The 12100-nt window shown below is 47.2% G+C and overlaps 1 protein-coding gene across 2 annotated transcripts in view; it reads left to right on the forward strand.

The window, feature by feature from the left end:
* The first annotated feature begins 1713 nt into the window (after positions 1 to 1713).
* LOC139235033 (mitoferrin-1-like) overlaps positions 1714 to 12100 on the forward strand; it is a 33140-nt gene continuing 22753 nt past the window's right edge. For both annotated transcript variants that reach the window (XR_011588404.1, XM_070866134.1), the window contains exon 1: positions 1714 to 1988. Coding sequence is in view for 1 of the 2 variants with exons in the window: in XM_070866134.1 (XP_070722235.1) it covers positions 1782 to 1988 (207 nt within the window). In the remaining variant the exon portion in view is untranslated. The remainder of the gene's footprint in view (positions 1989 to 12100) is intronic.

Genomic DNA, 12100 nt, shown 5'->3' on the forward strand with positions numbered 1-12100 from the left:
CGCTGAACTTCAGCTTCCAGTGATTTCCCCCAGCGTTCACTTCTGCAATTTCTGCAGGTATTTTGCTCATCTCTGCAAACTCCAGCTGAGTGTGTTCCTCCACGCCTCCAACATGAGCTGTTGTTTGAAACAAAAGGTCCCTTGTCAGTTGATCTTCCCTGACTGCCCCTGCGACTGTCCTTGAATGCGCCAATAACAGGTGTTGATGGCCCCATTACTGGCCGCATTGTCCCTTGCAATGGCGTGAATCGCCGTTCAGCTTGCCATTGTCTCTGTCGAACTCCCCCTCTGGGTTCGACTACATGTTGGGGCATGCCCGATTGCCCTTGTCTGCCTGGAGAACTGTGTGCTGCTTTAACAATGTTGAATCTCTGTCCCAACCATTCCTTAACACAGTACCTCTCGTCTGTTCTGCTAGTGGCCATGCTCGCGTGGTTTAAATCCTAGTTTCTCGTCGTCATTGATACGTCCTTACTATACAGTATAAATGCACACGAGGCCCATGCTTGAGAGAAGGTCAGTCTGTGACCTGTCCTTTATTCCTTAGCACTCAAGTGATGAAGGTGGGTGGAGCTTCCCCTTTTATACCTGAAGGTCCAGGTTTGGAGTGTCTCCCACCTTGTGGTCATTGTTCTCACAGTGTACAACTTAGGTCAGATTATACATGGGTTACAATGCTGGTTGAATACATGACAGAGTTCACAGGTGTTTCAATGAAGGACCTAATATTCCAGATCCCGAACTGCATGTTGAGGGGTGGAAGATGCCTGTGCGTGGATTTTTTTAATGTGTGCTGGCCGTTGCACACCAGCCACTGCATATGAACATAAGAAAGAGCAGGAGTAGGCCATTTGGCCCTCGAGCCTGTTCCACCATTCAATAAGATCATGGCTGATCTGATCCTGGCCTCAACTACACTTCCCTGCCCGCTCCCCATAAATCTTGACTCCCTATTCGTTCAAAAATCTGTCCATCTCCACCTTAAATACATTCAATGACCCAGCCTCCACAGCTCTCTGGGGCAGAGACTTGCACAGATTCACGACCCTCTGAGAGAAGAAATGCTCCGTTTTAAATGGGCAGCCCCTTATTCTGAAACTATGCCCCCTAGATTCCCCCACGAGGGGAAACATCCTCTCAGCATCTACCCTGTCCAGCCCCCCTCAGAATCTTATACGTTTCAATAAGATCCCCTCTCAATTCTTCTAAACTTTAACGGGATAACATGGGTTTGCTTATTCTGCAAGTCTTTCTTTTTAATTCTTTTGCAAAAGGGCTGGCGGGTTGCAAAGAGCTGTGACTCGTTTATTCTTATGTTACTGGTGTGTTTCCGTGCAGAACTCCCAGGGCGTTCCCTGAACTTGTCTCAAACAGTCGAGTCACCGTGAAATGCAACAATGTGCGGGCGGGGCCTGCACTGCCATTGGCCAGCGCTGCGGGGGATTGACAGGCGCTTGAACGAATCGCAGCGGCTCATTCCCTCCCCGGCGATTGGTGCGCGCGCGCTGGCGGGCAACCAACGGCCGCCAACGGCAGTTGCCGTTTGATTGACAGCCTCCGACGTCCCGCCCCCCCCCCACCCTGACGCCGCGCTGATTGGCCTTTCGGCCCTCTCCCCTATATGTGATTGGCCACAAGGAGCTGTCAATCAGGCGGTTGGCGAAGAGAGGGTGGGGGCACGTCTGTTACGCCGCGACGCAGGCGTGCGTCAGTAGTGGCGGAGGTGTGGGGGCGGGGCTGAGGCTATAAGCCGGGTGAGCGGGCCGGGCCGCGGCTCCGCCATGGACCTGGGCTCCGAGCATCGTCGCCGCCTCAGCCACCGCCTCCGCCCCGCTCGGCCGCTCATGGAGCCCCGGGACGAAGTGCCGGCCGCGGAAGAGTTGTACGAGGCGCTGCCCGTCGGCGTCTCCCTCCGGACCCACATGATGGCGGGCTCGGTGGCCGGGATCCTGGAGCACTCGCTCATGTTCCCCATCGACTCGGTCAAGGTGAGTGAGCGGGGGCTGGGCGCCGGGCACTGGTCACTCTGGGCACTGGTCAGTCTGGGCACTGGACACACTGCTCTGAGCACTGGACATCCCGAACACACTCGACACTGGTCATCTTGGCCACTGGACGCACCACTCTGGGCACTAGATGTGCACTGGGCAGTGAGCTCTGGGCACTGGTTATCTTGGGCACTGGACACACCATTCTAGGCACTCGTCATCTTGGACACTGGTGACACCACTCTGGGCACTAGATACATTCTGGGCATACTAGGCACTGGTCAGTCTGGACATCTTGGGCACTGGACACTAGACACACTGGACATCCTGGACACTGGTAACTCTAGGCACTGGGCAATGGGCTCTGAACATCCTGGGCACTGGTCAGTCTGAGCACTAGACACACCACTGGGCACTGGTCAGTCTGGGTACTGGACATACTCTGGTCCCTCTAGGCACTGGGCACCCGAGGGAAGGAATGTATCCTGTGCATGGGGCTGCATTCTATGTAAAACAGCACTTGCATCTTTACCTGTGGGTTATACCTTGCAAAGAGGAGTGCATTCTATACATATGTATATAATGCGCTCTATAACAGCACTGCAGAGTTTAGTGCGCACCTTTACCTTTGGAATAGGAGTGCATTCTGTATAAAACAGTGCTGTATGGCAAAGTGCACTGTTACATGTGGGTTACATTTTGGATAGGAAGTATTCGACATAACAGCACTGACTGCTGGTGTCATTTGCCTTTAGAAACATAGAAAATAGGTGCAGGAGTAGGCCATTCGGCCCTTCTAGCCTGCACCGCCATTCAATGAGTTCATGGCTGAACATGCAACTTCAGTACCCCATTCCTGCTTTCTTGCCATACCCCTTGATCCCCTTAGTAGTAAGGACTACATCTAACTCCTTTTTGAATATATTTAGTGAATTGGCCTCAACAACTTTCTGTGGTAGAGAATTCCACAGGTTCACCACTCTCTGGGTGAAGACGTTTCTCCTCATCTCGGTTCTAAATGGCTTACCCCTTATCCTTATACTGTGACCCCTGGTTCTGGACTTCCCCAACATTGTGAACATTCTTCCTGCATCTAACCTGTCCAAACCCATCAGAATTTTAAACGTTTCTATAAGGTCCCCTCTCATTCTTCTGAACTCCAGTGAATACAAGCCCAGTTGATTCAGTCTTTCTTGATAGATCAGTCCCGCCATCTCGGGAATCAGTCTGGTGAACCTTTGCTGAACTCCCTCAACAACAAGAATGTCCTTCCTCAGGTTAGGAGAACAAAACTGTACACAATACTCCAGGTGTGGCCTCACCAAGGCCCTGTACAACTGTAGCAACACCTCCCTTTCCCTGTACTCAAATCCCCTTGCTATGAAGGCCAACATGCCATTTGCTTTCTTAACCGCATGCTGTACTTGCATGCCAACCTTCAATGACTGATGTACCATGACACCCAGGTCTTGTTGCACCTCCCCTTTTCCTAATCTGTCACCATTCAGATAATAGTCTGTCTCTCTGTTTTTACCACCAAAGTGGACAACCTCACATTTATCCACATTATACTTGCCCACTCACCTAACCTATCCAAGTCGCTCTGCAGCCTCATAGCATCCTCCTCGCAGCTCACACCGCCACCTAACTTAGTATCATCTGCAAATTTGGAGATACTACATTTAATCCCCTTGTCTACATTAATATACAGTGTAAACAGCTGGGGCCCCAGCACAGAACCTTGCAGTACCCCACTAGTCACCGCCTGCCATTCTGAAAAGTACCCATTTACTCCTACTCTTTGCTTCCTGTCTGACAACCATTTCTCAATCCATGTCAGCACACTACCCCCAATCTCATGTGCTTTAACTTTGCACATTAATCTCTTGTGTGGAACCTTGTCGAAAGCCTTCTGAAAGTCCAAATATACCACGTCAAATGGTTCTCCCTTGTCCACTCTACTGGCAACATCCTCAAAACATTCCAGAAGATTTGTCAAGCATGATTTCCCTTTCACAAATCCATGCTGACTTGGACCTATCATGTCACCTCTTTCCAAATGCGCTGCTATGACATCCTTAATAACTGATTCCATCATCTTACCCACTACTGATGTCAGGCTGACCGGTCTATAATTACCTGTTTTCTCTCTCCCTCCTTTTTTAAAAAGTGGGGTTACATTGGCTACCCTCCACTCGATAGGAACTGATCGAGTCAATGGAATGTTGGAAAATGACTGTCAATGCATCCGCTATTTCCAAGGCCACCTCCTTAAGTACTCTGGGATGTAGTCCATCAGGCCCTGGAGATTTATCGGCCTTCAATCCCATCAATTTCCCCAACACAATTTCCCGACGAATAAGGATTTCCCTCAGTTCCTCCTCCTTACTAGACCCTCTGACCCTTCTTATATCCAGAATGTTGTTAGTGTCCTCCTTAGTGAATACCGAACCAAAGTACTTGTTCAATTGGTCCGCCATTTCTTTGTTCCCCGTTATGACTTCCCCTGATCTACATTTGTCTTTACTAACCTTTTTCTCTTTACATATCTATAGAAACTTTTGCAATGCGTCTTAATGTTCCCTGCAAGATTCCTCTCGTACTCTTTTTTTTTTCCCTGCCCTAATCAAACCCTTCGTCCTCCTCTGCTGAGTTCTAAATTTCTCCCAGTCTCCGGGTTCGCTGCTATTTCTGGCCAATTTGTATGCCACTTCCTTGGCTTTAATACTATCCCTGATTTCCCTTGATAGCCACAGTTGAGCCACCTTTGCTTTTTTATTTTTATGCCAGACAGGAATGTACAATTGTTGTAGTTCATCCATGCGGTCTCTAAATGTCTGCCATTGCCCATCCACAGTCAACCCCTCAAGTATCATTCGCCAATCAATCCTAGCCAATTCACGCCTCATACCTTCAAAGTTACCCTTTAAGTTCTGGACCATGGTCTCTGAATTAACTGTTTCATTCTCCATCCTAATGCAGAATTCCACCATATTATGGTCACTCTTCCCCCAAGGGGCCTCGCACAACGAGATTGCTAATTAATCCTCTCTCATTACACAACACCCAGTATAAGATGGCCTCTCCCCTAGTTGGTTCCTCGACATATTGGTCTAAAAAACCATCCCTTATGCACTCCAGGAAATCCTCTTCCACCGTATTGCTTCCAGTTTGGTTAGCCCAATCTATGTGCATATTAAAGTCACCCATTATAACTGCTGCACCCTTATTGCATGCACCCATAATTTCCTGTTGCCCTCCCCAACATCACTACTACTGTTTGGAGGTCTGTACACAACTCCCACTAATGTTTTTTGCCCTTTGGTGTTCTGCGGCTCTACCCATATATATTCCACATCATTCTAATGTCATTCCTAATTATTGTATTAATCTCCTCTTTAACCAGCAATGCTACCTCACCTCCTTTTCCTTTTATTCTATCCTTCCTGAATGTTGAATACCCCTGGATGTTGAGTTCCCAGCCCTGATCATCCTGGAGCCACGTCTCCATAATCCCAATCACATCATATTTGTTAACATCTATTTGCACAGTTAATTCATCCACCTTATTACGGATACTCCTTGCATTAAGACACAAAGCCTTCAGGCTTGTTTTTTTAACACCCTTTGTCCTTTTAGAATTTTGTTGTACAGTGGCCCTTTTTGTTCTTTGTCTTGCGTTTCTCTGCCCTCCACTTTTTCTCATCTCCTTTCTGTTTTTTGCTTTTATCTCCTTTTTGTTTCCCTCTGTCTCCCTCCATTGGTTCCCGTCTCCCTCCATTGGTTCCCATCCCCCTGCCATATTAGTTTAACTCCTCCCCAACAGCACTAGCAAACAATCCCCCTAGGACATTGGTTCCGGTCTTGCCCAGGTGCAGACCGTCCGGTTTGTACTGGTCCCACCTCCCCCAGAACCGGTTCCAATGCCCCAGGAATTTGAATCCCTCCCTGCTGCACCACTGCTCAAGCCGCGTATTCATCTGTGCTATCCTGCGATTCCTACTCTGACTAGCACGTGGCACTGGTAGCAATCCCGAGATTACTACTTTTGAGGTCCTACTTTTTAATGTACCTCTTAGCTCCTTAAATTCATTTCGTAGTACCTCATCCCTTTTTTTACCTATGTCGTTGGTACCAATGTGCACCACGACAACTGGCTGTTCTCCCTCCCTTTTTAGAATGTCCTGCACCCGCTCCGAGACATCCTTGACCCTTGCACCAGGGAGGCAACATACTATCCTGGAGTCTCGGTTGCGGCCGCAGAAATGCCTATCTATTCCCCTAACAATTGAATCCCCTATCACTATCGCTCTCCCACTCTTTTTCGTGCCCTCCTGTGTAACAGAGCCAGCCACGGTGCCATGAACTTGGCTGCTGCTGCCCTCCCCTGATGAGTCATCTCCCCCAACAGTACTCAAAGCAGTGTATCTGTTTTGCAGGGAGATAACCACAGGGGACCCTTGCACTACCTTCTTTGCACTGGTCTTCCATTCCCTATCTGGCTGTGGACCTTTCTCTTGTGGTATGACCAACTCGCTACACGTGCTACTCACGTCATTCTCAGCATCGTGGATGCTCCAGAGTGAATCCACCCTCAGCTCCAACTCCGCAACGCGGACCGTCAGGAGCTGGAGGTGGATACACTTCCTGCACACGTATTCGTCAGGGACACTGGAGTCGTTCCTGAGTTCCCACATGGTACAGGAGGAGCATAACATGCGACCGAGCTCTTCTGCCATGACTGAACCTTTAGATTGGCAACAATAATGTTAAAGTTTACTCACTGTTAAAGAGAAAAGAAAAACTACTCACCAATCACCAGCCAATCAATTAACCCCTTTGGCTATGACGTCACCTTTCTGTTTCTTTTTATTTCTTTTTTGCCTTCTCCCTGTAGCTGCACAAGTACGCCTCTCGCTGCCGCTGGGCCTTTTATAGGCCTCTGACCCCGGACTTATCCTGGGGGTTACACTGGAATAGGGGTGCATTCTGTTTAACAGCACTGACACTGCTTTCTATGGCAGTTTGCACCTTTATGGGTTATACCTACATAACTGGAGCTGAGTCCACGGCCAGATCAGCCATGATTTTGTTGAATGGTGGAGCAGGCTCGAGGGGCTAGATGGCCTACTTCTGTTTCTAATACTTATGTTCTTATAACATGGGTCTGTGCTCTTGTATAAAACAGCACTGCACCTTTATCTGGAGGTTATAATCTTGCAATGGGAGTGCATTCTATAGGACATGGAATTACTCTGTAGCAGCAATGCAGGGTAACCTGCACCTTTATACCTTGAGAAGGAATGCATTTTATGTAACAGTCCTGACACTGCTTTCTCTGGGGTAACATGTACCTTTATCTGTGGGTTATACCCTGGGGTATGAATGCATTCTACATGTAACAGCACTGAAGTTAATATGCATCTTTAACCTGGGGATATACCTTGTAATAGGAGTGCATTCTTATGCATCCTAGGATTTAAGCCCCAGGTAAAGGTGTATATTACATTACATTATATTACTCTCGAAGGTAATATGCACCTTTTAACCTTGGGATAGGTGTGCATTTTATATAACATGGGGGCGCTCTCTATATATAACAGTACTGGAGGGAATGTGCACCTTTACCTGGGGTAGCCGTGCATTCTACATAACACTGGCACTGCTCTCTGGGGTAATGTGCACCTTTACTTGGGGGACCAACACTGAGGTAGGAATGCATTCTATATAACATGGGGCTGCTCTCTCTATAATTAAATGTACACTGTTACCTGGAGGTTATAACCTAGGCTAGGCGTGTGTCCTGTATAACAGTACTGGGACTGCTCTCCGGGTTAACATGCAACAGAGAACAGAGAGTCGGGATAAGTGGTTCATTCTCTGGTTGGCAACCAGTAACTACTGGGGTGCTGCAGGGATCAGTGCTGGGATCCCAACTATTTACAATCTATATTAACGACTTAAAGAAGGGACTGAGTGTAACGTAGCCACATTTGCTGAAGATACAAAGATGGGAGGAAAAGCAATGTGTGAGGAGGACACACAAAATCTGCAAAAGGACACAGACAGGCTAAGTGAGTGAGCAAAAATTTGGCAGATGGAGTATATTGTTGGAAAGTGTAAGGTCATGCACTTCAGCAGAAAAAAAAAATCAAAGAGCAAGTTATTATTTAAATGGAGAAAGATTGCAAAGTGCCGCAGTACACCGGGACCTGGGGGTACTTGTGCATGAAACACAAAAGGATAGTATGCAGGTACAGCAAGCAATCAGGAAGGCCAATGGTATCTGAGCCTTTATTGCAAAGGGGATGGAGTATAAAAGCAGGGAAGTCTTGCTACAGCTATATAAGGTATTGGTGAGACCACACCTGGAATACTGCATGCAGTTTTGGTTTCCATATTTACGAAAGGATGTACTTGCTTTGGAGGCAGTTCAGAGAAGGTTCACTAGGTTGAATCCGGGGATGAGGGAGTTGACTTGAGGAAAGGTTGCGTAGGTTGGGCCTCTACTCATTGGAATTCAGAAGAATGAAAGTTGATCTTACTGAAACGTATAAGATTATGAGGGGGCTTGACAAGGTGGATGCAGAGATGATGTTTCCACTGATGGGGGAGACTAGAATAAGGGGCTGCCCATTTAAAAGAGTGATGAGGAGAAATTTCTTCTCTCGGAGGGTTATAAATCTGTGGAATTCGCTGCCTCAGAGAGCTGTGGAAGCTGGGATATTGAATAAATTTAAGACAGAAATAGACAGTTTCTTAAACGATAAGGGGTTATGGGGAGCAGGTGGGAAAGTGGAGCTGAGTCCATGATCCGATCAGCCATGATCTTATTGATTGGTGGAGCAGGCTGGATGGGCCGTATGGCCTACTCCTGTTCCTATTATGTTCTTCTGTTTACCTGTGGGATATACCCTGGAGTAGCTGTACATTCTATACATAGGATTGCTCTCTACATACAATAGCACTGGGACTCCGCTCCAATGTAACATGCACCTTTATACCCTAGGAAGGAATGCTTTCGATATAACATTACTAATGTTGCTGCTCTCTGCAGTAACATACACCTTTACCTGTGTGTTATACTGTGCAATAAAAGTGTATTCTATAAAAAAACAGCACTTTCATTGCTCTCGGATAATATGCACTTTACTCTGAGGAGGGAGTGCATTCTATACATAGCACAGAGACTGCTCTCAAGGGTAACATGAGTAACCTGTGGTTTAAACTGTGGAATAGAAGTGTGTTCTATATGTAATAATACTGGACTGCTCTCTCGGGTCATATGCATCTTCATCTGTGAGTTAAACCCAAGCATACGAGTGCATTAAAACTTTGGGACTGCTCTTTGTCTCCCTATCTCTGTAATCTCTTCCAGCCCTACAACACTGAGATATCTGCTCTCCTCTAATTTTGACCTCTTGAGCATCCCTGATTTTAATCATTCCACCATTGACGGCCATGCTTTCAGCTATCAAGGTCCTAAGTTTTGGAATATCCTCTCTAAACTTCTCCACCTCTCTCTCCTTTTATAACGCTTCTTAAAATCTCCCTCTTTGACCAAGCTTTAGGTCATCTGCCTTAACTTCTTCTTGTGTGACTCTTGAGTCACATTTTGTTTGATATAACAACTTGTATTTATATAGTGCCTTTAACGTAGTCAAATGTTCCAATAGGCTTCACAGGAGTATTATGACAAAAGCAAAATTTGTCACTGAGCCACATAAGTAGTTACGGTAGATGACCAAAAGCTTGATCAAAGAGGTAGGTTTTAAGGAGCGTCTTAAAGGAGGTAGAGGGGTTTAAGGAGGGAGTTTCAGAGCTTGGGCCCAGGCAGCTGAAGGCACGGCAATGGTTGAGTAGTTATAATCAGGGATCCTCGAGGGCAGTATTTGAGGGGCGCAGATATCTTGGGCGGGGAGAGGGAGGGGAGGTGTTGAGATTGACGAGATTATAGAGATTGTGAGGGGGGCGAAGCCATGGAGGGATTTGAAATCAAGGATGTGAATTTTGAAATAGAGGCGTTGCATAACTGGGAGCCAATGTAGGTCAGCGAGCACAGGGGCGATGGGTGAGTGGGACACGTCATCCAAAACTCGGCTGCCCATCAAAGTTTACGTATATAAATACAAGATGTTATTGTGGGGTAACGTTTACCTGTAATTGGAGTTCAGGACTGGAACATCAGGTTCTTCATTCAAACATCTGTGAACTCTTGTGGAAGCAAGTCATCCTCACTCAAGGGACCGTCTATGATGATGATGACACTGGGGTAGGAGTGCATTCTATATAGAATACCGGGACTGCATTCTGGGGGAAACATCACCTCTTGTGTTCTACTGTAAATAGCAGGCTATGGGTGTTGCATGTCCAACCGTGCTGGATCCTTTCTCTGCATGGCTAGACTGTGCAAGTGCACATATCAGTTAAACTGTAGTTTAACTCCTTCAACCCCTCAAAATACAGCTAAACTTTCTCCTTTTGATTTGGTGTGCATTTTTAAAAATTCTTTCAGAGCAGAGGAATTCGTCCTGGTGTCCTGGACCAAAATTTATCCCTCAATTAAATCACTGGTACAGATTATCTGGTTATTCATTATCTCATCATAAGCAGTCCCTCGGAATCGAGGCAGACTTGCATTCACTCTTAAAATGAGTCCTTAGGTGGCTGAACAGTCCAATACGAGAACCACAGTCCCTGTCACAGGTGGGACAGATAGTCGTTGAGGGAAGGGGTGGGTGGGACAGGTTTGCCGCACGCTCTTTCCGCTGCCTGCACTTGATTTTTTTTGTGCTCTCGGCGATGAGACTCGAGGTGCTCAGCGTCCTCGCGGATGCACTACCTCCACTTATGGCAGTCTTTGGCCAGGGACTCCCAGGTGTCAGTGAAGATGTTGCGCTTTATCAGGGAAGCTTTGAGGGTGTCCTTGTAATGTTGCCGCTGCCCACCTTTGGCTCGTTTGCCGTGAAGAAGTTCCAAGTAGAGCGCTTGCTTTAGGAGTCTTGTGTCTGGCATGTGAACGATGTGACCCGCCTTGCGGAGCTGATCAAGTGTGGTCAGTGCTTCAATGCTGGGGATGTTGGCCTGGTCGAGAACGCTAACGTTGGTGTGTCTGTTCTCCCAGAGGATTTTCAGGATCTTGCGGAGACATTATCATTATCACATTGCTGTTTCTGGGAACTTGCTGTGTGTAACTTGGCTGCCGTGTCTTCCACATTACAGCTGTGACTACACTCCAAAAGTACTTCATTGGCTGTAAAGCGCTTTGGATGTCCTGAGATCGTGAAAGGCGCTATAGAAATGCAAGTCTTTATTTTTCCTTTATGCTGCATGGAGGCTCATTGGGTTGTTTTCCTACATCATGGATGATGTATGACTAAGCTGTGTTGTATACAGACGGGAAGTAACTCAATCCTGTTAGAGAGATTCCAGCACTGAAACTACTGATTTCTCAGCAGGGGAAGTTTATGCAAATTACATGTGGCTTTAATGTAATTACCGGAATCTGCGCGACACTAGCATTGTTCTGACGTTTTATTATATTCAGGAAGTGCTCCTGATTTAATTATTTCCAGGGTTATCTTCAGTAAACTTGCCTATAATCCAGGAAATACAGCAATGAAGTGTTTGCAATCAGACTTCAGCTCGGGCTGATCAATGTTGCTGGTTTCTCTCTCAGCAGGTGTGCAACCTTGGTGTCTGACTTGACTGATGCTCCCGTTATCCACCAAGGCTCCCTATCAAAAGCACAGCCTTGTCTGCCTGAGCTGCTATCTCTTTCCCCGCCGCCCCCCCGCCTGCTGAAACCACACACACTGTCTTTTGCAGCTTGCTCAAAGCTTTAGTCAATCTGGCCAGCCTTGCCATCTCAGCCCTACACAATCCCATGCCTTGCACTTCCATCCAATCCTCTCCATGCTCTGCTGGTCCTCCATACACCAGCCTGCATGAGTGCAGCTCCAACAACACCCGAGAAGATCAACGCAATCCAGAACAAAGCAGTCCGCTTGATCGGCACCCCATCCACCACCTTAAACATTCACTTCCTCCACCGCTAACATAATGTGGCTGCAGTGTGTACCTTCTACAAGATGCGTTGCAGCAACTTGCCA

The sequence above is a fragment of the Pristiophorus japonicus genome, chromosome 22 (genome assembly GCF_044704955.1).
Source record: "Pristiophorus japonicus isolate sPriJap1 chromosome 22, sPriJap1.hap1, whole genome shotgun sequence".
NCBI classification, from domain to species: Eukaryota; Metazoa; Chordata; class Chondrichthyes; family Pristiophoridae; genus Pristiophorus; species Pristiophorus japonicus.